Genomic DNA, 22,888 nt, shown 5'->3' with positions numbered 1-22,888 from the left:
ATGCCCCGCCCCTGACCAGAAAGCAAGCAATTCACTCAATTCCTCCGTTCGTCATGAAGATTCCTCTACCTTTACACAATCGACAACATTGTCGAAGCTCTCCATTACCCCCTCCCGTACCAACCTGAAACCGCAAAAACGAGAAACATCACAAACCACATTCACAATGGAGCAAATCGACCCTGCAACCGGCGCTCCCCTCCCCGCCGATGCGATCCAGCGCATCCTCTTCATCGCCTCGGGAGCCCATGTCTACAACATCCCGCCCATGACCTCGAACAAGGGCTACACCGCCGCCGGCTGGACCGAACGCCAAATCTTCACCGCCCGCCTCCGCGTCCTCGAGACCGCCTGGGAGACCGCCGCCGCCGCCACACCGACCCCCGTCGGCGTCGGCAGTGCAGTGATTCCCGTCGCACCGGGCGCCCCCGCCGGCATCACGAACAAGGAGAACCATATCAAGGTCGACATCGTTCTCGAGGACCCCTCCAACGGTCAGCTCTTCGCCGCCGCCCCCTACACCTCCATCTCCGTCGTCGAGCCCGTCCTCGACTCGTCGCGCTTCTTTGCCGTGCGTGTCATGGACGGTCAGGGCCGTAAGGCTGTGCTGGGCGTCGGCTTCGAGGAGCGCAGCGAGGCCTTTGACTTTGGCGTCGCGCTGCAGGAGGCGCAGAAGAGCTTGGGCCTGCTGGACGCGAGCCACGCCAAACAGGCGGCTGAGAACAGCAAGCGCGCCGAGGAGGAGAAGAACAAGGACTACAGCCTGAAGGAGGGCGAGACTATCACCATCAACTTTGGCGGCTCCAAGATTGGCCGCCGGTCGAGGCCCGAGACCAACGCCAACGGCACCGCGGCAGCGTCGGGCGCGGGCCTACAGGCCTTCTCGCTGCCGCCGCCCCCGAGCGCGCCCAAGGGTGGCAACAGCTTCCTGCCGCCGCCGCCGACTGCCTCCAATGTTCGCGAGCAGAAGCGGGAGAAGAGGAGATCGGCGCAGGACCTGGGGTTTGACGATGGTCAGTTCGGCGAGTTCGCGTAGGGTCCCCTCGCGAGCAGAGGACTTGCGGATGCGGCGGGAGGATGGTTCCCGTCACTCAACTCAGGGAGCAATGCAAGGAGTTCAACGGTCATTTATTCCATGATTTATTCCATGACTAATAGTAAAAGATTCCCTACACCGTTTGCTGCGATTGCCCTACGCGAGCCTACCAATTGCACATGTAATAAAAGACCAAAAGAGCGACGGGTCATACGCGTCTAATGTCGTCTCCGTAATACCCCCCATCGTCCTATTGGAACCAGAGGAGTCCACTGGCGTGCTACTGCAGCCCACGAGACTCCTCAGACCCGGGCCAAAGACATTTCAACACGGGAAGACTCATTCTTCTGTTGAGACTTCGGAGACTGTCGTCCCTGCTGGGAGATCGATTTCGCTCTTCATCTACAATACGGGCCAATGCCTGATCTTCGTACTCAAACCGCAAGCCATGGTTTCCCAGTTCGTCTGCGCGAATGTCGAAAACATCGCTGCCGTCTGGCCAAAAATCAACCTGCACCCCATCTGGCGGAGCGTGCATTTTGGACTCGGACTGTGATGGTACGGCCTGATGGTAGCTCGTCGGGAAGAACGCGGGGGAGGCAGCGTCCAAGGGTGTCGGGATCATGGACGTTACATTGGAAGGCGTCGTGACTTCCGTGGGCCACCAGCAGGAGCACCGTCGCTCGTAGAGTTCGCTCTGGATCTGCATCTACGCTTCACGGCTCTGGAGCTCCACGTAAATATCACAGAGTCTTAGAAGAATCGTCTTCTTTTGTCCCGCGACCTCCGTGATTCTGCTCCTCAGCAAAGCGGCCCTCTTCCTCGACTTACGCCGCTCGTCGGAAGACAGCCTGTGATCAAACATCTCCCGAAGCATAGATAACTTCCTCATAAGACCCGCTTCTCGGTCGCTTTGGTTCTCAAGTGACACCGTCAGATATGCTTTCTCGGTGTAGAGCTGCTCCAAGGAGTTTGGCAATGTGAATGCCGGCCACCCATACTTTTGCTTCATGTCGGCGTCCATACCGCCCCTTGGACTCATACGCCCTATTCTCAACGAGGGCCGAAGAGGCGATGGCAGTGCTTCAGGGTAGAGAACGTCTGATCCTTGGCGACGAGGTTCGAACGGTGGCTGGTTTCGTGACGAATCATTGGAAAAGGTGACCACCGTATCGAGCGTATTGACTATCGAAGGAACGAAAGCCGGGGCTTCAACATAGCGATCCATGGTGAAGAGTGAGAGGAAATGCAGAGACCGTTGTCGGAAAAGTTGGCCACTATATCTTTATCTGTTTGAATTTAATTAAAGCTTCTCAGTCCTCAGAACATGTCACAACAGCGTATCCTCAGAGCTCATCTCTTTGTTTCCACTCTACCAGGCTCGAATGCGTTAAGACGCCTATCAGATGTTTATGTACTTACACCTGACTTGGCAGGACCAAGTTTTGTCCGAGTTTACCATGGTATGTCGGAGAAAAAGATAATTACGTCCTGCAGGAAGCAAAGAAGCCAGCATGACAGTCAGAGTTCGGATATGATCGGTGCCTCGACGACAATACTAGGATTCCTACTGAAAGGAACCGGCAAGCGAGGCATCGGCAGCATCAAAGCCCATGTGTTGGTTATGATAGACTGGTATAGCCAGCCAGCTGCAAAGCCCCGCTGAAACGCATTGGTGGATTTAGACAGCAGTCCGAGGGAAGGTGCGATAGTAGAACATGATAACAAGGTTGAAAAACCTAGTGGTACGACTATCAATCCTTCTCGTACCTAGAATCGTTGAACACTTTGGTTGTGTCCGAACAACCCCCTGCCTAAGTGGCGCAGAAGTCCGGTGCATTTACAGATGGCCTAGCCTTTCAAGATCGTTCCATTAATTTGGCAAGCCACTCTCGTCACAGGTACAGGGGCACACGGCGAAGTCTTGAAGGCGATGCAAGGGCCACGCCCTCAAATATTGAAGCCGTCGTGTCGGGGAGGGTCGCAAAAGCGCCATAGACCAACTGCCTCTGCGGCCCTGCGCACCGACAAAACCTCGTCACCTGACACAGCTCGGTTGATCTCGTTGTACCGCACCTCATTATCATGATGTTCGGTGCCGTCCTTTGTGCGTTTCCTGGCCTTGCCAACGTGAGCATCCGGGCGATACTGCTCCATGATGTTGACGAAGCAGTCCTTGGAGACTTCCTCGGCCAGGAACTGCATGATCCGCCGCCCTTCTGCTTCTTTTCCCGGCATCACCAGATGTCGTACTAGGAGACCTTTTTTGGCTATGCCGTCTCCGGTAAAGCATAAATCTCCGACTTGTCTTTGCATCGCTTTAATGCTCTCGCGTGCTGTGGCTGCATAGTCGTCCGCCTTCAGTAAGCGCTTGGATGTGGCCGCCTCCCAGACCTTGAAATCGGGGAGGTAGATGTCGACCAAGCCATCCAGTAGTTCCAAAGAAGCCAACGAATCAAAACTGGAGGTATTGTAGATGATTGGAACCTTGAGACCCAGTTCCTTCGCGTGAAGAATACTAAGCACAACCTGGGGAACCACGTGCTCCGGGGTGATCAGGTTGATGTTATGGACGCGGCCAACTTGCTGCAGCTTGATGTACCATTCGCCCAACTCCTCGGGCGTCAGATCCTGGCCGTTACGTTGGTGGGCGATGTCATGGTTTTGGCAGAAGACACAACGGAGGTTGCAACCCGAGAAGAATACGGCGCCGCTGCCATTGTGGCCCTGTATGCATGGTTCTGCAACGGTAGTCAGTGTTTCTACCCTTGCATAAACTTGAGAGGGAAGATGTTTGACACAACGGTGGTGGACGCGCCTGACCTTCACCAAAATGAGGCGCAATCACGTTGACCTTTGTGTTGTCGCCAATCAGACACATCCCAGTCTTATCGAAGCGGTTCACGCCACATAGCCTAGGGCAAAGATTGCAGTTGGAAAGATGGGCGTAAGCCTTAGATCGCTTCTTGGATTCATCAATAGAGGACAATGTCATGTACCGGGGCGTATAATCTTCAAGGAGGAAAGGGGGCGCGAGGTGAAGGGAGCGGCGGAAGCCTGCCATGACCCGTACACGACAGAGAGGCTCATTTTGTCTTCCCAAGATTCTTCCCAATTTGTTCATTGTGCAGCTTGATCATTGCAAACCAAGATGAAATTGATGGAAACGGCTCTTGCGTCACACAGGGTGAACGATTGAAGGAGGAGAGGTCGGATTACTTAAGTGCCGTCCCATTGGCTAAGGAGGTCAGAGTGGGTCTCGGAACCTCCTTGCCTATTCCAGCCACGACAGTGCTTTGCCTTTCTTCCCTTCCGTCTGACTCCACAGGTCCCTAGGCGGCTATCCTATTTCGGTAGGTAGATCGTGTCCTAGACATTGTTTGCTTTACGGAACTGCTAGAAGCATGCCACATCACAAGGTGACACTTGCCAAGAATAACGACAAAGAAATGCCTATGTTCCATGAGAGCTATCGACATTCCTCTCGTGTTAGGCTGGACAACTGCGTCTAGGACCACGGAACTGGGAAGATAGAGGAAACTCTGCGGCATGGTGTCATGATGGAGGTCTCCCTGCGATTGCTCCCAAGGCCATACAGACACACTCCTAAAACTCATCTCGTTCCGTAAAAGATAGGTTGGACGCTGAAAGCTCGAAATATGATTCTCAAGTAGAACTCATAGAATGAGCGACGGCTAGCATCTTACCTGCCCGTTGGAATGAGCATGGGTTGAGTTTAGGATGAAGTTAATGAAGTTCCTACGGAATACGCTTCGCGAGTTTCAAAGTCTCGGTGCACCCAGTGCAAAAAAAAAAAAAAAAAAAAAAAAAAGAGAGAGAGAGAAAGCCACTTTATAGCCTTTCTCATCATATCTATCCCCCACCAGGTCGCAGGGGCATACCCGCACCTAAATGACATTCATTAATCCACCTCGTCTCTGCCGCTCATGCTCCGCCTCCACTCCTCGCTCACTCCGAATCAGATATGCTGAATTCCTGTGGCTACAAGGTTGATTTGCGTTTACTACCAGTTCCTTCCATAGAGCATCATGTTACCGTCGTTTTTGGATAAGATGTTTCGTCGGAAGGAGAAATAATGTTTGCTTTCTGCATTGAAGCACTCAGACAGCCCTTTTTAGGTTTTCCTTGAATCTCATGAGGAATATTGGACCTCAGTAGTATTCAATTCTTCGGGGTCATTCTAGTCGTACCAACGTTCGGAACCAGCGATTTTGTCCTCCGGTTTCCAAGCCTCTGGACAGCTAGCTAACTAAGTGGCCTTTCATCATAGTAGATATTCGTTTCAATGTTGGACATGGTTCTCTAGCTCGTGAACCATCGAGCTTAAATCCTGATGTCATGGAGAGGAGTGATTCCAACGACAAGCAAGGCACTTGGATGCCAAGCAGGCTGCTATGGACTTGATAGAAAGTATTGGCGACGTCTTCAAGGGCGACAGAATTTAACGCCGGCACTCATCTAGCATGATCTCACACCATTCGCATATTTTTAAAAGGCGTTTTTGTTGCGATGTTGACCATCGCGGATAACTATCGGAGTCATCGGATCAACTCCGATGACTCATTGCCGGTGAATCCTCGGTTAACTGGGCCAAGGATCCACCGAGCATTTGCGGAACCAACCAACCCACGAGAGTTATCCCTCTTTTCTTTACGCATAATAGAGATCAACAGTTACCCCTAATATCCGTCAATTGCCACCGATACGTACGATTAACCGTATCACCATACCCTTGGTGAATCCAACAGTTTTTTTTTTTTTATTCATGTAGGTTTTGTCCTTTTGAGAGAGCAAGAGAGCGAGAGAGAGACCAGCTATTTCTCTCGAACAATAGCAGAAATGATATGAGGAATGATAGGAGGAATGGAATCGGCCAAAGGGTCGTTGCTGTAAAAATGAATAAATGTGTGTATTCGAACGATGAGCTGTAGGCTACGACCTCATCCCATCTTTTTTACCCAACTACAATTCTCCCTTCTGTTTAATTAGTGCACGGTCCACTCACTGTACACCTAATGGCCGCACATTTTCAACAATCTCAAAGCAATCCGCCTTCAACATAATCGCTTTGACATCAGCTCTTAACCTCCTACAGCAAAACATATTGTCAATTAGACGTGTACCCCAATATATTTGAGATATGCCCCTTTCGGATTGTTCAAGCTTCTGTAATAATCTACTCTCTATTTGTCGCTGTGCGGGCGTTACTAGCTGTACTAGGCTTTTCTCCTCAAAGGGTCTCCCCTGATATTGGCTCCCTGATCGTCATAAACTCTAACATCGGTACTGCCGAGGATAGGAATTCTAAGTATACATCTGGATAGTTAGGGGTTATTTAGTAGCTGAGGACTTGAATATTTAGAAAGTACTCTCGCTAATAGCCCTTACACACTTGATACCTAGGAATGGCAAATGTAAATAGTCAAAGGCGCACTTGAACTTATGCAGGGGGTGTCCCGGTGTTAATCACAACTGAGCAGTAAAATCTCACTCGACTACCTACTCATCATGCGATCATAAAATTTCTCACCTTCATTCTTCGAGATAAGCGCGACCTTTAAGGCAGCTTCCTTTGTTTTGAGCAAGCACAGTTTATTTTCATTCTTTCTCGTCTTTGACGGCTTTCTTCAACATGTATTACCCATTGGTATTGGTTTCCTTCACCTTCTGGATGCTCCTTTCTCTCTCGAACGCCCTCCATATTACGAACCAGACCATTGACAAATTCCTACTTGGCGAGTATGATTACCTCATTGTTGGAGGCGGTACTTCGGGAATGGTAGTCGCGAACCGCTTGAGCGAAGACCCGAACGGTACGAAACCCCGTTGCCTCCCATCCTTACTTGAGCGTTGCTGATTGGATGCAGTGACTGTCCTCGTGATCGAGCGCGGCGAACTGTGAGTTGCTATTCCAAGGATTTTGTCATCACGAAGCTACATAGCTGACCGTTCCAGTGACGCACGCGAGAGTTATATTATCGCTCCTGGGTACATCGGCCTCCAGCCTCCCTCGCCTTATTTAACTAGTGTGGGAACTACCTCTCAGAATTTTCTCGACGGCAAGACGCGCGGAATCGCCCAAGGCAGAGTCATTGGTGGCGGCTCAGTATGGAACGGGATGTGCTGGACCAGAGGCGCGGCTGCCGATTTCGATGGTTGGGAGGAGTTGGGAAACGCGGGTTGGGGATGGCAGAGCCTCCAGCCGTACTTCAAAAAGGTAAGCGTGGCATCCTCGCAGAAGCTAACAAGTTGACGAGTGCTGAATCGTGACACAGGTTGAGAAGTACTCAGTCGATGTTGACGCGGATGTGCAAGACCGCCTCAACATCCACCCCAATGTGTCGCTTCACGGAACTGAAGGATCGATTGACGTTGCTTACCCACGGTACTTCTACGACGCATCAGGTAAGCTGGTTGTCATATGCACAGCTGAATGCGTGATTGCTTCTCGGGCCTTGAAACTAATTCTGTAAAGCTCATGTTCTCAACGGTCTCTCAGAGCTGGGCCTCCCGCTTACGGCCGACCTTAACACGGGCGACGCAACGGGGGGTACAATCGTCCCATCCAGTATGTCTCCCACTAACCAGACTCGGTCCGATGCGAGAATCGGATATTACGACACAGCTGCGTCCCGCTCGAATCTACACGTCTTGACCGGGCAGACTGTCACGCGGCTGATTCTGGGCTTGCCCAACTCACAAGGCACAGGCGGGGGGCGACGTATCGTCGGAGTCGATGTACGTCAACCTTTACTTTCTGCTGTTTTCCTGTTCCATCCACTAACTCAGACCCTGATAGTTCTCCTCGGAGTCTATGGGAATCAACCGGACGGTAACGACCAACAAGGAGGTTATCCTCGCCGCCGGTGCAATCCAGTCCCCTACCCTCTTACAGGTCTCGGGTATTGGCCCTAAGGAAGTTTTGAGCTCTTTGGGCATCCCTGTGCAGATCGATCTACCGGGAGTTGGAAACAACTTCCAGGATCATCCCATGGCTCAATTTCCGTTCGAGTGTAAACTGAAGACTGCTTTCCCGATCTAAAGACATCCTGCTGACTCCTTGTATAGACACAAATTCGTCCCTTTATACATCTCACAATCTTACTGGCGATGCTTTCGATGACGCGCTCACCACTTTGATCACCAATCACACCGGTATGTAACTATAATCCAGACTGAGGACCAGCAAGCTCACATTTTCAGGACCATTGACGGCACCCCTCATCAATACCGTTGCCTTTCCAAACCTTTTTTGGCACGGGGACGAAGGGAAATCTCTCCAAAATGCCGCAACCAAGCCTTCCTCCGATTCCCTCCCTCCCGATGCTCCGCCAACAGTACAGGCCGGCTATGCTGCGCAAAGGCGTATCGTCCTCGATCACCTCACCAGAGCCGATGTCGGCTCTTACGAACTCCTCGCCGCCTCGTGGGGCTCAATGTCTATCGCCGCTCAGAAGCCACTATCGCGTGGCACCGTTCGCCCGAAGTCCGGTTCCATGTTTGACGAGCCCCTACTCGACCCGCGTTACTGCGCAGACCCGCTCGACTGTGAGATCATCCGGCTCGGCCTGAAGACGACGCGGAGACTCATGAAGACGAAGGCGATGACGCCGCTGCTGCCCGTGGTGGATGCACAGTTCGAGTCAGCTGATGATACGGAGCTGATGGCTACGATCAAGCCTCTTGTCGGTACGGAATTTCACCCCAGTGGAACGACGAGTATGATGCCCGAGGAGATGGGCGGTGTCGTCAATGCCGACTTGATGGTGTATGGGACGTGTAATCTGAGAGTGGTTGATGCGGGTATCATGCCCTTGATCCCGTCTGCGCATATCCAGGCTGCAGTGTACGCTGTGGCTGAAAAGGTAAGTTCACAGCAAGTTGAATCTAATTCTAGTGGATTCTAATACAAGTTTATAGGCTGCGGACATCATCAAAGTTGCCGCAAAAGACCCTCCAGCCTGCCCCTCTGGCCTGGTATAGTGGCCTATTGGCCAGGGTATGGTCTGATCGGTCATTTGAATGGAAAAAGAGTTTCGGACCAGGAGTTTGGAAGAGAAAACTTTTAATTGCTCGCTGGTTATCACTATGGTTGGTCCACTAGAGCATCTTGTAATCATTGGAGGCTAAGACTCATTGGAGAGTCACCGATACCCAGACAGGACAGAAAAGAAGACCGTAGAGTTGCCATCGTAAACGCGAAGAAACAGATGTATGGTGTACCGTTGTTAGAAGTAGAGAGGAATGGAGAGACAGCAATGTTGCATGATTCCCGTTTCTTAAAAGCACCCATGCGAATGAACGTTGACTGGAAGAACCAACGGCAGACCCGCGATGCAGCAAGATGCGTGCATTGCTTCAGCAACCTAAACATCTGGGGTCCCTCTCATGAGCCTGTTTGCAAGTGGTATAATACAGTTTCGTCGTCGCAAAGTCAAATCATTCCATAATGGCATCAGGCATTGTCTTCAACCCATTGCTCAATCCGCTCGACTAATTCAGTCTTCTTCCCCGTCGTGCTCTGCGCCCTAGCAGCGAGGATGTCCTTTAGATCCGCCACCAGCATCTTGCTCAAATTGCCGTTATCAATAGATGCCTTGAGCTGAGCCGTGGTCATACTAGAGCCAGAAACCTTTGCGGGATTCGGCGCCGCTTTAACCCTCTTGGCGGGCCTCTCGTCATTGTCGCCGTCCGCATCGCGTTTGATGGCCGCCTTCGCTAGCGCGTTCTTTGTCTCGGCTTGTAAAACCTCGGCCCAATCATTCAAATAGCCGCCTGCACGCTTGCTGATGGCTTTGTATTTCGGCTCCGTGAGGTCCTCCGCCTTCTCTGGGTACTCCTCCTCGAGGGCGAGAACCTGAAGAATCTTGTAATGCCATTGCAGCGACGGGTTAGGGTACTTCTTCGGATTGAACATGGCCTTTGGCAGCTGCAGCTGCTGGACGATGACACGCATGTGGTCGGTGAGCTCGTTGGAGCTAACGTTGAGGCTGCTGGGAGGCTCGGGGCCCTCGCGGAGGTCGTCGGCGAAGGGCAGTGGGTAGAGCCAGAGACCGGCGGGGAGGTACGGAGTCCCTGAGTCATCTTCCGACTTTTCATGAGAAGGAATGACGGCGACTAGAATAGGGCTGGCATTGGAGCGAGTGATGGCCCAAGCAATGCCAATCTTCTTGTCCTTGAGTAGTTTCTGCCACAAGGCGCTGAAGACGCGGGTCGAGCCGACATAGTCCTCTTCAGAGGGGAAGATGAAGGTCGACTTCTTGACACTGGCCCAAAAGGGGAGTGTGGAGCGTGGCTTGAAGCCGATGATTCGGATGATGGGAGAACCAAAAGCCTTGAGAGACTTTTGCTCCTCTGGGGCGAAATGTACGAATTCGCCGCCAAATTTGTAAGCCTTCTTGAACTCCGTCTTCTCTACCGTCCGAGCACTGTCCTCGGCGACGCGGGTCGTCTCTCCATGAGCGAGCTGAGGCCTGTCACTGTCCAAGTAGATGTAAGACGTTCTGGCTGGTGTCTGTCGGTGGATGATATTGTAGCCTTTGACCGATATCCTCAGTCCGGGGGCAATCTCGAAGGGGAGGTTGGAGAACAAGGCGCGTTTCGGGGTTTCTTTGGAGTTAATGTTGGATATCAAAGAGTTAAGTAGTGAAAGACCATCTCCTGACTTTGAGCTCCGTACCTCTGAGAGGTTGGCCTCTGCTGTTTGGTCTCGATAGACGATGTCCTGCACTTGTTAGTTTAGACCGTACGGACGAGACCATCTGTGACACTCACGTCGTAGAACTTGCCGAGGTCAAATTTCTTTTCGTCCCTGGTAATGGGAAACAACTCAATGATCACACCAAGGTCATAGAGGTCCTTCGCTCGAACAGCTGCTGCAGACTTGGCGTCCTTATTTTTGGCGTGAGGGTCGTCGTTGTCTGTGATGATGAAGAGGCGTCTGCTGCCAAAATTCGCCGCCTTAGTTGTAAATATCTGGTTTGCGCAAAAGAACACGTTGGCCATCTGTACTTCGTCCTTCGCCGGTACCAGGACCTCATGCTCGTCTTCGCCCTCTTCCCCATCGGCGCCAACTAGCGTCTTCAGCGCCTTGATATCCTCTGCTGCAGGAATGTCAAGATCGGTGAACAAGTAGCAGTGCGGGTACCCTAGACCAGACCGAGCACTTTCCTCCTGGAACTTGGATTTCTCAGTGCCAAAGAAGAGAATGCCCATCATGTCTCGGGGATTCGAGATGATGCGCTGCTGCATGAGGTGGTAGGCGCATTTCAAGGCTGCTTCGACGGCGCTGTCCTTATCCGCCTTCTTAGAACTCGAAGTTGGTGGGCGCTGCAGCATTGAAGCGCTGATATCTATGGCGAGCAGAATGGCATCTTTCTGTGCCTTGTAGTCCTGCGATGCGTCAGTTGTAAGTCATCCATTGTGGACATAGACGCTTACTGTCTCATCAATCTCCTCCTCGGCATCATCTTCATCTTCCTCCTCTCTTTTGAAATGTGGGCGATCAGCCATTGTTTGGTCTTTCAAAGTCCGAGTATGATCACGAATTGGCTTGCAGAGACTTGGCCGCAGCAGAAGACGAGCACCTATGTATGTAACCTTCGCGAGCTTAGTCTCCAGGCACCAACGCGCCCAGACCAGGGGTGAGCTTCGCGCGAAAGGAAGAGCCCCACTTGAGCTTCCTGCGCGCAATCACGTGACCGAGATTTTTCTTTCATTACACACACGTTGATTGGCCAGGATTAGAAAGTTAGGGGTGTACTTAAGGAGAAGCTCGGTGTTCGGTGGGCTCAGGATCCAGATCGGGATTTCCGTCGCCATCGAAGCCCGAATTCCACAAAGTGTTGACCGGCATCGAGCACGCATCACCAGGATTCGCGTATTGCCACAAGTGTGCTTTCCCAGAACCACTGAAAGACATCTGTCTTTATTGCCTCTCCCCCTCAATTCTTGTTTTGCGAGGCTTTCAATTCACCACACTGTCGCAGTTGCAATGGCTTTCAAATACCCAACGGGTCGGCTTTCCCGGAGCTTGTCCAAGGCGACACCCTTGACGCGCCATGCCTCGTCACCCTTTGCTCTGGCGTCGCCTCAATCTAGGTTATTGGCGACTGTTCCGCCTGTGACACAAAACTCTGTCGGATCCAAGGGTCCAACGGCCATGGTTTTTATGAACATGGGCGGTCCCTCGACAACAGGCGAAGTGGGAGACTTCTTGAGCCGGCTTTTTGTACGTTGTCTCGCGGTTGTTGGGCCAATGGATGACTAACGGTTCATAGGCAGACGGCGATTTGATTCCTCTCGGTCGCTTCCAGAACTATCTCGGCCCTTTCATATCCAAGCGAAGAACCCCCAAGATCGAGAAACAGTACTCTGAAATAGGTGGCGGCTCACCCATCCGCAAATGGACCGAGTACCAGAATGCAGAGATGTGCAAGATCCTGGACGAAATCTCGCCCGAAACCGCACCTCATAAGCCGTATACTGCGTTCCGCTATGCCGACCCGTTGACTGAAGAGATGTACAACCAGTTGCTGGCAGACGGTTTCGGAAACGGAAAGGGCGGAAGAGCAGTTGCCTTCACACAATATCCCCAATACTCATGCTCAACAACCGGAAGCAGCCTCAACGAGCTGTGGAAGTGGAGGCAACGACTGGAAGGCAAGACGGTAGGAGAGACGACGCCGGGCGACGGTACAATTTCTTGGAGTGTCATTGACCGCTGGCCTGTCCATCCTGGTCTGGTTGAGGCATTTGCGCAAAACATTGAGGCCAAGCTGTTGGAATACCCCGAGGAGAGGCGCAAGGACGTTGTGCTGCTGTTCTCTGCCCACAGTTTGCCCATGTCGGTTGTCAACAGAGGCGACCCGTACCCCGCCGAAGTCGCCGCGACCGTCTACGCTGTCATGCAGCGCCTCAAGTTTTCGAACCGTTACCGTCTTTGCTGGCAATCCCAGGTCGGCCCTTCGGCCTGGCTTGGACCGCAGACTTCCGACTCGGTTGAGCACTATGTTCAAAAGGGCCAGAAGGATCTGGTTTTGATCCCTATTGCGTTCACCTCGGACCATATTGAGACCTTGTACGAGCTGGATCTCGAAGTCATTGGAGATTCTGGATCACCGGAGACCGTTAAGCGAGTCGAAAGCTTGAACGGAAGTCCAATCTTTATCAAGGCTCTCGCAGACATCGCCAAAGCTCACCTTGACAGCGGCGTTGCCTGCTCGCAGCAGATGGAGCTGCGCTGCCCTGGCTGCAAGAGCGAGCGCTGCCTGGAGTCGAAGAAGTTTTTTGCCGGACAGCAGACGAAGCTTTCCTCGGCGCAGGAGAGAACTCTCTCTCAATAAATCTCTGCCAATCGCTGTTCATGAAGGACGGTGTGTGTATTTATGTACAATTAGAGGAACCGGCGATCTATTAGGGTCTAGATGGGAACCTGGGAATGACGGGAACCAAAAGTTATAATTTCCCAAATATGACATGCACCATTTGCTTTCATCTGCATTCCGGAAATCCACTGGAAGACAAGATGTCACTGTTGTGTCGTTGCGTCTAAGAAACCAAGGTCGAGCTACTCCGTACCCGAAGAGCAATTTGTGACGATGACGCACGCCACTGTGTTTCTTCGACAGTGCTAACAATTTTCCAGCCAACTCCACACAGCTGCCGGAATTTCCGCGATCAGCAGCACATTTGAACTATTTACACACCACCTACAGTAAACGTATGAGCTGGCTGCGGATTATGACCAGCACTCGGATTTTGACGAAAAGACTACCCCAAGCTCACACTTTTCACTTGCGACGAACGATGAGCACTCAGGATAAAATTCATTTCGGGCCCTTTGAGGTCACCGACCAGGTCAGTCGCGTCTCATTGAGTCGTCTCAAAGTTACCGGCATGGCTATGGCCATAGATTGAGACGAGTCGACGACGCAATCTTATCCATAATCATAGCAGCGTTTTTCGTCTGAGATTGTCTCAGCATGGCAATGGGCATTTCGATTTCTCACCTAACGCCTAGAGGTCTCGCTGGAGTGCCGTTATAACGTGGACTAACACGAGCCAGGTCTTCTTCCAGACGGCCCACTCCTTCGCCCTGGTCAACCTTAAGCCCCTCCTCCCGGGCCACGTCCTCATCTGTCCCCTGAAGCCTCACAAGCGTCTGACGGATCTCCCGCCGGCCGAGGTCACAGACCTCTTCACCTCGACGCAGCTGGTCCAGAAAATGCTGGCGCGTCGGTACTTCTCCTCATCATCATCAACGCCGGCGGCGCCGGAGGCAGGGTCCTTCAATATCGCCGTGCAGGACGGCGCGGACGCAGGGCAGACTGTGGCGCACGTCCATGTGCACATCATCCCGCGCATCCCGGGTGAGACTGGGAAAAACGGGTCCGGGCCAAAGGATGAGATTTACGAGCAAATGGCTGGCGAGGAGGGAAACTTGGGTGGCGCGTTTTGGGATAAGGAGTTGGGCAAGAGGCCGGAGGCTGGGGGACAGTTCGCGAGGATTGAGGATGCGATGAGAAAGGCGAGGACTATGGAAGAGATGGTGGAAGAAGCGAAGTCTTATCGGGCATTGTTAGAGGAGATGGGCGCTATCAGTGAGAGGTAGCGAAAGCAAGCGAAACCGAAACGACATGGAGTTAGGCCACGCTTGACGATACGATGATATTCCACCTTAATCAATATCAAACATACAGTGGTCAGCCTGGGTCACTTTGAGCTAGTAGCACCATGTTCCCATGTTGAGCAACAAGTGACTACCATTCCTGGGTATGGGCAGTAAGTACATGGTCGACCTTTTCAATTGTTTTCGCTGTATATAAATGATTTGCCGGCCTTAACTGACACTAACTGAACGGTTTCCTCATTTCAAATCTTCACGAAGCCTGATGCTTTCCTAATCCCAAGACAGTACTCAAGCTAAGAAATGCACAATTGACACTGTGTCATCTGAGCCCCACCAACCATTAACGCGTCCAGGGTTCGCGTCTGATCGCGTCTCCCCCCAAGATTTAATTGTCACCATAGCGACACACCATATCGCAACGCTCAATAAAGCACCTACATCAGGACGATTTCCGCGCCACTTTGGCATTCACATTTCCGCATTTGATCCGTCAAGATGCCGAGCGCCTCATCGCCTATTACCTTTCCCGCCAGTTCCTCACCACCGGCCACGAAACGCGCGAGGCCTGCAGCTGTCGAGCACACGAGACCGAAACCGAAGGTCAACAGTGGATTTCTTCTCGACGACGATTCCGATGACGCCGACAGTGACCAACAACCTCCTCTAAAGAAGCAACTTGTTGATTTTAGCACTCGACTTCAACGCTCAACACCCGTCACAACGGTCCCTGAGGAAGGCATAGCTGAGCCGATTGCATTAGCGCCTCAGAAGACCAACGATCCCGTCATAGCCAACCCACCACAGGTCGCACCACCCGAAAAGCCATTAAGCCTTGCTTCGGCACTGCTAAGCTCTACACCATCGTTTTTCAGGTCCTCCCGAACCTTCAAGCTCACAACATGCGCCGGGACGTCTACTACAATCAAGCAACGGAAGCCAACGACGAACACGTCTTACGAGAACATCATCGCTGCGAGGTCCAAGACGAAGGAGGGAAAAGCAAGACGCGCATACTACGGTATAGACATCAACGAACTAATTGATGCTGCGAAACAAGGAGATTCCGAGTCACGTCAATCGAAGAGAAAGGAGACTGATGTGCCGGTTCGCTCGGTGGAACCGCCAGTTGCGGGCAAGCAACACAAGAAGACACTCTTGTGGACCGAGAAATACAGAGCCAGGAACTTTCTGGATCTTTGCGGTGACGATGGTACCAATCGAATGGTCCTTCGTTGGCTGAAGCGCTGGGACCCCATCGTGTTCCCCGGTGTTGTGAAGAAAGCCCCCATTGTGCGGAGACCCGGCACGAAGCAGGTTCAAGAGGAAGAGAAACCACACAAGAAGATACTAATGCTTACAGGACCACCGGGTCTCGGAAAGACTACTTTGGCCCACGTCTGTGCCAGGCAAGCAGGGTACGATGTGATGGAGGTTAACGCCAGCGACGATCGAAGCCGAGACGTTGTAAAAAACCGGATACGAACCTCCTTGGGCACCGAGAGCGTCAAGACTGTCGAGAACATAAAAACAAAAGACGGTGAATCACAACAAAAGGTCGCCAAACCGGCCTGCGTAATTGTTGATGAAGTGGACGGAGTTGTAGGCGGCTCCGGTACCTCAGGAGAGGGTGGCTTCGTCAAGGCGTTGATTGACCTAGTGCTACTTGACCAGAAAAACAGCGCTGGTGCCTCCAATGCCTCTGGTCGAAAGAAGAAAAAGGGCGACGACTTCCGGCTCATGCGCCCGCTCATTCTTATCTGTAACGACGTTTACCACCCCTCTCTCAGGCCCCTCCGGCAATCCGGCATGGCGGAGATTATTCACGTTGGCAAGCCAGGTATCGATGCCGTCGTCACGCGGCTGAAGACAGTGTTTGACAAGGAAGGCATTCCCTGTGAAAAGGACGCGGCGCGCAAAATCTGCGAGGCAGCCTGGGGCATGACGAGCGGCATCGACGCAAAGCGCGGCGCTGAAAGCGGGACGGAAGGTGATCTCAGAGGAGTCATGGTTGTTGGCGAATGGGTTGCAGGCCGATTCAAGGCTGCCGCCGGATTTAACGATCGACTGACAAGGCAGTGGCTTGACCAGAATGTGCTCTACGATCTCACCAACGGTGCTGGAGGCGCGAGGGGGCTCGGACGAGGAAGCACAAAAGACATAGTAACGCGTGTTTTTCAGGAGGGCGGCGGTTTCCCGAAGCAAGCCTTGGACACTTCCCAAAACTTCAAGCACAAGCACGAACAACCCAAAAGTCAGCTTGGTTTTGCAGAGTACCACAAGAAAAACGCGATGGAACGGCTGCGGCACATGATTGACACCAGTGGAGAGGTCGAGCGGATCATGACCGACATCTTTCTGGAGTACCCCAACCGGGAGTTCAATGACGACTCTTTCTTGTCGAAGCCAAACGCTGCATACGACTGGATGAACTTTTTGGATACCTGTTCATCACGCACATTTGGAAGTCAGGAGTGGGAGCTGGCGCCGTACCTGAGCCAACCAATTCTGGCCTGCCACAGCTTATTCGCCTCGTCTCGCCGACATCAGGTCACCATGGGTTACGACAAGAAATGGGGCGGCGGCGAGGAGGACAATGAGCCACCTGTACCATTCTCTGGACCTCGAGCCGATTTCGCCGCCCACGAAGCGCAGAAGCAAAACAAGGCCATGCTTCAGGCTATTCAGGCACAGCTTACCCCCACACTGGGACGGTCATTCCGAAGCGTTGAGGATATATCCACGGAGTTCATGCCATACCTAGTTCGCATGGTGTCACCAGACGTAAAGCCGGTTGTTATTGGCGGCAGCAGCACAAGTACAGCCAGTGTGCGGAAAGAAACGGAGAAGGCCATGGTGAGGCGGGCCGCCGAGGTTATGGCCGAGGTCGGGATTGTCCTTCAAAAGGGCAAGATTGAAACCGATTCGTTGGTAAACAGGGGGCCGCAGTGGGTGTACCGCATGGAACCGTAAGTTGACCTCTGAATGTGCTTTTGACCTGGACTAATATCGGACAGTGATCTTGATGCCCTCGCAGTGTATGAGACGGCGGGCAACCTGGTACTCTCCAGTCAAGCCCCAACGCGCTACGCCGTGCGACAGGTGCTGGACCAAGAGCTGCAGAGGACCATTGCCCTACGCGAAGCCGCTGCCCGCCAGGCGCGATTCAAAGCAGGAGGCGCCGTGGAGTTCGAAGAGATCCCCGTGCACAACAACAATGAGGATATTGTCAAGGAACAGGCGAGAATGGTCGAGGCGAGTGTGAAGAGGGACTTTTTCGGGCGCATCATACCCGCGCGACCGCTTGGGGCGGTGAATGGGAACGCGAAAAGGAGAAAGGAACAGAGTCACGAGAAGAGCGACAACAAGGTTTGGGTCACGTACCATGAAGGTATGAATAACGCCGTCAGGAAGCCGATTACTCTGGAGGAGTTTTTGAAAGGCATGTAGGATTTCCTTTGGGCGATGAGCTTGGATGAGGTGAATGCATCACGAATTCGATTCTGTTTCAATGGCGAGTTTCCATTCAGAAATCTCACCAATGACGCCAATTCTACTTGGTGGCTTCTGAACAACATTAAACGTTCTACGTCTGCTACCTTTTTTTCTTTTTTGTCATGGCTCCAAGTTGCCTCTTTCGAACGGATATTTCCAAGCCGCTGTCTGGTCATCGAGAACTGTCAAGACGAAGCCAATGTCTTGAATTGCCGAGAGGTGCAAACCTTCCTCCACGTCACTCTCCATCGACTCCTGTATATATGAAGCCTCTGAGAGCTGCGGCTTTGTTTAATGCATGGATTTGAGTCATTGATTACCTTTGAAACCCTAGTCCGATCCACTTGGACATCAGATCAAGACGACAAGGACGAATTCCGTTAACGTCGGAAAGGATATGATGCATAGACACTTTCAACACATGCTTTAGGAGAGTTTTCATACGGAAGGCCGAGCTCCAATGTATTCCCTACCTTGGTCATTTACGTGTTCTTTCCAAAAATGGCTATATTTTACCCTATCCTTCGGGCCGCGAGCCCTCAAGGCTTTTACAGCCAAAAGGGTGTTCCCTTATAGGGATACCACACATCGCTGATTTAAGACAACTTCAAGTTTAGCTTAACTCTTGTATAAGCAGGCGTGTCTGAAACGAATCAAATTTGAAGAATTAGAGGTTATATTCCGTTGCAGCGGACTTGATTCCAATGAGGACCTACTTAATCAGAGAGACATTAGAAAATAAAGAGCGTTCCTTCCCAGAGTTTAACTGTTTTTTACGGCATTCCTTGCCGTAGCCAAAAGAAGTATCATGAGAAGTAAGAGCCATACGAAGTGGTCGTGTATAAGGGCCGAGGATTAGACGCGCCATTACATCTGATCGCCAAAGTTGTCGGCAGGCCACCTCTTTCTCCAGGCAGGCCCATAGTAGTACACCACCGGGATAAAGACGGCGAAGCCAGAAATGAGTCCAGTATAGATCATCATCGCGTTGAAGTATCCCATCTCCACAACCCAGTCTGAAATCTTGAAAGAAAGCGCAAAAGCCAATAAGCATCGGAATGAAGCAATGTTTACCAAAGCCGGGCCCGCAAGATGGGGGTAGCACTCTAGAACGTAGACGGCGCCAATACTGTTAGCGCCCAAGAATCCGAAGGCCATCAACCCAAGGCCAGTAAGAAACGTGACATAGGAGTAGTTGTCTTGGTCTGAACCAGCCAGGCCGAACAAAATGGAGCCGATGATACCAGCGATAGTTGGAAAAACTAGGTTAATGAGCTGGTTTTCCGGAACACGGACCCCGCGCTTCTTAGCAAGTCGATTGGCCATCCAGTCGGCAGCGCTTCCAGTAACAAAAGCGACGGCAACAGCGGCAATGAGGACTGGTAGGAGGCACAAACCAAGCAACATGAAGTCCCATCTATAACAGATGTTAGCCAGAGGCTCTTATTAAGTAAAAGCGTAATCACTTACGACCAAGGCGCTGTCAAAAGAGCCGGAGCAACAGTGTATCCAGCAGCAAACGCACAGGCGATCATGACACTGTTAAGCATAGTAATGAAGAAGATTTGCGGGTAGAAGAACGTGCGAAGCGTATCGATGAAAGCATTCCAGCCCTTTCTCCATTCCATTTTGCCGTGGAATAGAGCAATGTTGTACCGGAAAGTTCTTGGTGAATGCTTCTGACCAGTTTCATCGCGAGGAACACCGTCTAAAAAGTCCAGGGTTAGCCTTTTATAGAATTCCTGGTTTCCTAGAGGTCAAGCACTTACTCATCTCTGCACGCGTTCGGTGCCATTTGGTCTCCGGCAGGAAGAAATATACTCCAACTAGGAAGAAAGCTGCGCTGATAGCTGTAATGTAATACATATAGCGCCAGCTCAAATTAATAATGACATATGGCGCTGAAATGCCTAGTACAATAATAATAAGACCCTGGATTGCAAAGATTCCAGAGATCCAGGAGTTCCGTTGGTGAACGTGGACCATATCTTGGATGATGAATGGAACCAAGCTTTCAACAGTGCCGGCGCCAATCGCTTGAACGCAGCGAGCCAGCAAATGCGAGGTCAAAGACTGGCTGCTTCCAGACCAAATACATCCAATGACGGCAAGCAAACCTGTTGCAAGAACGACTGGACGACGGCCAACAGAAATGGCCATCGGCACCAGGATCAAGTTTGACACGCCTATGATCAAGACGGGAAGCGAAGCTAGTAGGTAGATCTGGAAGATTGGTGGCGCGCCGGGCAGATTGGCGAGGATCTTCAAAGGGTCGCTGCCCCCGGGAAGGCCGCCACTCGAAGTCAACGGCTTGAGGAGTTTGGGGTCGAGGCCTGAATACTCGAGGGCGAACACAGGAAGCATTGCGCCCAAGATCAGCTCGGCTGCGGCGGCCAGTGCGCCGAAGCAACACAGGCAGGCGCACGCGATGACCTTCCGCGACAGAGGCAAGTTCAGAGGGTCCCGCGGGTCCTGGGTCGGCGCGGGTTGCAGGATAAGTTGGCCATCGTGGTAGAGAATACCTTCCTTGACCTTCTCCTTTGCCTGATCGTCGAAGGACGACTCGAAAGAATCGACATGCTTAAGGTCCTTCTCAAAGGCTGTTGATGAGCTGTCGTGACTGTTGGTCCTCTTCAGCTCGGTGGTCTGGAAACCGAAACCATGATGAACAGTCTTTTCATCGTCAAGCGGCCAGTTCGACGCGGTAAAGCTAGAAACCGTTGACTGTCTTGGGTAACATGGGGGATCGCTCAGGTGAACGGGTTCAGGTAGCTGCGGGGCGGCAGCAGCAGACTCCATGTTGCAATATTATCAGGAGAAGGTATTAAGACAAGATAATGGGGGTGATCCGGAAGAAGCAGATCACTCTTGAACGTCAATCGAGAAGACATCAAGTGCCGGGCAATATGTAAGGGCCATGAGGGCATTGAACCTCTGCCGATGACAATAAGAGACTTACACAGACCATCGCACCATAGCTCCCGAAACACCATGCTGCATGCTGAGAGACGCAACCACACAGACGCCGGCTTCGATACCACAGACTCCCAACCCCTACCCTGCCTGAGGGTAGTCGCCGCCACCACGAGGCATTTCACGTTAAATATTGCAGTCTCTGTTTCAGTGGTGTCAAAACTCCGTGTTGGTGCATATGTACGTTGCCGCTCTTGCTTTTCTGCAACTCGTTTCGCTGCAGGTAATGGAATGGAATCGGAGCCGCTGACTGGAAGATCAATTTGGTCTCGTCAACCGGATTTACAAACCCGAAGTGACCCTGAAACTTTCCCTCACAAGCGGAGGGTCATGAGGACAAAGCTATAGGAAGAGATGCTTGTATCACACTGTCCCAACCTTGACGGGCTGCGTCCAAGGCCGAGAAACAGACGAGGAAGAGCTTTAATAAGCATGAAAGGCCTTTGGGATGCCATGACACAAGTTCAAATGAGTTTGGAGCACCAAATGCCCCAATCGCAACCCGGGTAGCCGTCCTGAGATAAGACCCAAAGAGCAAGCGGGCTGATTGAGTTCAGGTATTTCAGATACAAAGCGGCGCGGCCAAGGAGCTTTATGACGTTTTAACGCGCATCAATTTGGATTTATTGAGATATTATATGCCAAGAGCGTCAGTCATAGATTGTGGAGAGTAGGTGAAAAGGTTGAGCATATTTTTGATAATTGCACATTGCGCAAGATGTCCTTTTTGGAGCATTATGGTGACACCGCCACAAGGAGAAATACTTCTGCCACTCTGCCGCTCAGGTGCGGCCGGATCACCCGCCGCCCTAAGGTCGCGCGATAGGGGTGAGCGGGTGAGGCAGGGGTGAGCCGGGGGTAAGCGGGGTAAGTTGGAAGTGGAAGAGTAGAAGACCGTCCACACCACGGACAACTGCAGCTTTCAGACAACAAATGTCAAGAATTGCTTTTGCGCTTCAGCAGTTGATTCTGATGTTCTGATGTATTCGAAAAGTGGTCTTCTACTTGACTTGTAATTATTTCGTGCATATCGTGCACGATCCCGCTAGAACAAACGCCAGTCCATTTTCAAAACCGTGACGAATAAAAGGACGACCCTCCAACGCACGAGCAAAGTAGAAATCAAGCGATGGGGCAGTTGATGTTCCTATTTCCGGCGGTTAGCCCCCTGTGACGATATCGGTCCCACTCCCCAGAAGGCTTGTTGTTTGTTACTTACGCGCTATCGACACCGGTGATGCCTGCAGGCTGCTTATTGTTGACGGTGCACTTGGCGAAGACGTCCTTGATGATGGGGACCGAGGTGGTACCGCAGTCGAGGTGCCATGTCTTGCCGCTGGGGCTGGTGACATCGATGTCGTGGCCGACGCTGACGTACTGGTTGACGATGCCGTCGCCGTTGAAATAGCAACCGTAAATGACCTGGCGGCTCTCGACCGCGGGGGCGGCCTGTGCGCCCGCGAAGAGAAGGGCGGCAGCGACGGCAGAGAAAGAACGCATTTTGAGGGTTGGATGAACTAGGTAGTTTTTTCGAAAAGAGTGAAGAAGAATTAGAGCTGATTAAGACGGCCTAGAGGAGTTGCGATGAGATGTTGCTGTTGACGTTGTGATGAGGTAATGTTGGGCTCTGGACTTCTTATACGGAGTGAAGACGAGGTTACGCGGAGCCCTCGTATTATGTCGATCAACTCCTGGAGTAATAGCATTTGACTTTGATGTTTCTCGGCCCATAGTGG

The 22,888-nt window shown here is 52.0% G+C and overlaps 11 protein-coding genes across 11 annotated transcripts; 6 read left to right on the top strand and 5 right to left on the bottom strand.

Moving 5' to 3' along the window:
* Positions 1–166: 166 nt before the first annotated feature.
* Positions 167–1,036, top strand: LY79DRAFT_506520 (uncharacterized protein; the record flags this gene model as incomplete). The annotated part of the gene is made up of 2 exons (XM_060553730.1): positions 167–391; positions 449–1,036. 2 exons carry the CDS (start codon positions 167–169, stop codon positions 1,034–1,036), a joined length of 813 nt encoding a protein of 270 aa, XP_060418941.1.
* A 709-nt stretch (positions 1,037–1,745) lies between these two features.
* LY79DRAFT_700161 (uncharacterized protein) lies at positions 1,746–2,420 on the bottom strand (the record flags this gene model as incomplete). The annotated part of the gene is made up of 1 exon (XM_060564904.1): positions 1,746–2,420. Exon 1 carries the CDS (start codon positions 2,262–2,264, stop codon positions 1,746–1,748), a length of 519 nt encoding a protein of 172 aa, XP_060418940.1. The 5' UTR covers positions 2,265–2,420.
* A 374-nt stretch (positions 2,421–2,794) lies between these two features.
* On the bottom strand, positions 2,795–4,214 carry LY79DRAFT_538568 (radical SAM superfamily protein). Its single transcript, XM_060556754.1, has 2 exons — positions 3,860–4,214; positions 2,795–3,777 (listed from the first exon to the last, which is right to left on the bottom strand). Exons 1-2 carry the CDS (start codon positions 4,158–4,160, stop codon positions 2,987–2,989), a joined length of 1,092 nt encoding a protein of 363 aa, XP_060418939.1. The 5' UTR covers positions 4,161–4,214; the 3' UTR covers positions 2,795–2,986.
* Positions 4,215–6,689: 2,475 nt separating this feature from the next.
* Positions 6,690–9,056, top strand: LY79DRAFT_623761 (GMC oxidoreductase; the record flags this gene model as incomplete). The annotated part of the gene is made up of 9 exons (XM_060562079.1): positions 6,690–6,870; positions 6,925–6,955; positions 7,013–7,274; positions 7,333–7,462; positions 7,533–7,795; positions 7,857–8,070; positions 8,126–8,212; positions 8,261–8,922; positions 8,978–9,056. The coding sequence occupies 9 exons, from the start codon at positions 6,690–6,692 to the stop codon at positions 9,038–9,040; spliced, it is 1,893 nt and encodes a 630-aa protein (XP_060418938.1). The 3' UTR covers positions 9,041–9,056.
* Positions 9,057–9,069: 13 nt separating this feature from the next.
* LY79DRAFT_598632 (ATP-dependent DNA helicase II) lies at positions 9,070–11,627 on the bottom strand. The gene is made up of 3 exons (XM_060561811.1): positions 11,498–11,627; positions 10,832–11,449; positions 9,070–10,781 (listed from the first exon to the last, which is right to left on the bottom strand). Exons 1-3 carry the CDS (start codon positions 11,567–11,569, stop codon positions 9,513–9,515), a joined length of 1,959 nt encoding a protein of 652 aa, XP_060418937.1. The 5' UTR covers positions 11,570–11,627; the 3' UTR covers positions 9,070–9,512.
* Positions 11,628–12,050: 423 nt separating this feature from the next.
* Positions 12,051–13,401, top strand: LY79DRAFT_666014 (ferrochelatase; the record flags this gene model as incomplete). The annotated part of the gene is made up of 2 exons (XM_060563151.1): positions 12,051–12,287; positions 12,337–13,401. 2 exons carry the CDS (start codon positions 12,051–12,053, stop codon positions 13,399–13,401), a joined length of 1,302 nt encoding a protein of 433 aa, XP_060418936.1.
* A 463-nt stretch (positions 13,402–13,864) lies between these two features.
* Positions 13,865–14,669, top strand: LY79DRAFT_506207 (HIT domain-containing protein; the record flags this gene model as incomplete). Its single annotated transcript, XM_060553700.1, has 2 exons — positions 13,865–13,915; positions 14,124–14,669. The coding sequence occupies 2 exons, from the start codon at positions 13,865–13,867 to the stop codon at positions 14,667–14,669; spliced, it is 597 nt and encodes a 198-aa protein (XP_060418935.1).
* Positions 14,670–15,090: 421 nt separating this feature from the next.
* On the top strand, positions 15,091–18,281 carry LY79DRAFT_646659 (ATPase). The gene is made up of 2 exons (XM_060562470.1): positions 15,091–17,653; positions 17,702–18,281. Exons 1-2 carry the CDS (start codon positions 15,183–15,185, stop codon positions 18,132–18,134), a joined length of 2,904 nt encoding a protein of 967 aa, XP_060418934.1. The 5' UTR covers positions 15,091–15,182; the 3' UTR covers positions 18,135–18,281.
* A 3-nt stretch (positions 18,282–18,284) lies between these two features.
* LY79DRAFT_538559 (uncharacterized protein) lies at positions 18,285–18,649 on the top strand. Its single transcript, XM_060556753.1, has one exon. The coding sequence runs from the start codon at positions 18,302–18,304 to the stop codon at positions 18,485–18,487; it is 186 nt and encodes a 61-aa protein (XP_060418933.1). The 5' UTR covers positions 18,285–18,301; the 3' UTR covers positions 18,488–18,649.
* Positions 18,650–19,046: 397 nt separating this feature from the next.
* Positions 19,047–20,978, bottom strand: LY79DRAFT_646658 (major facilitator superfamily transporter; the record flags this gene model as incomplete). The annotated part of the gene is made up of 3 exons (XM_060562469.1): positions 19,047–19,596; positions 19,650–19,887; positions 19,949–20,978. The coding sequence occupies 3 exons, from the start codon at positions 20,976–20,978 to the stop codon at positions 19,047–19,049; spliced, it is 1,818 nt and encodes a 605-aa protein (XP_060418932.1).
* Positions 20,979–22,274: 1,296 nt separating this feature from the next.
* LY79DRAFT_666010 (uncharacterized protein) lies at positions 22,275–22,652 on the bottom strand (the record flags this gene model as incomplete). Its single annotated transcript, XM_060563150.1, has 2 exons — positions 22,275–22,299; positions 22,372–22,652. 2 exons carry the CDS (start codon positions 22,650–22,652, stop codon positions 22,275–22,277), a joined length of 306 nt encoding a protein of 101 aa, XP_060418931.1.
* Positions 22,653–22,888: the final 236 nt, after the last annotated feature.

The sequence above is a fragment of the Colletotrichum navitas genome, assembly GCF_030913465.1.
Source record: "Colletotrichum navitas strain CBS 125086 chromosome Unknown LY79scaffold_5, whole genome shotgun sequence".
Taxonomy (NCBI): Eukaryota; Fungi; Ascomycota; class Sordariomycetes; order Glomerellales; family Glomerellaceae; genus Colletotrichum; species Colletotrichum navitas.
Note: the sequence above shows the minus strand (reverse complement) of the source record. Positions and strands in the feature narration are given on the sequence as shown.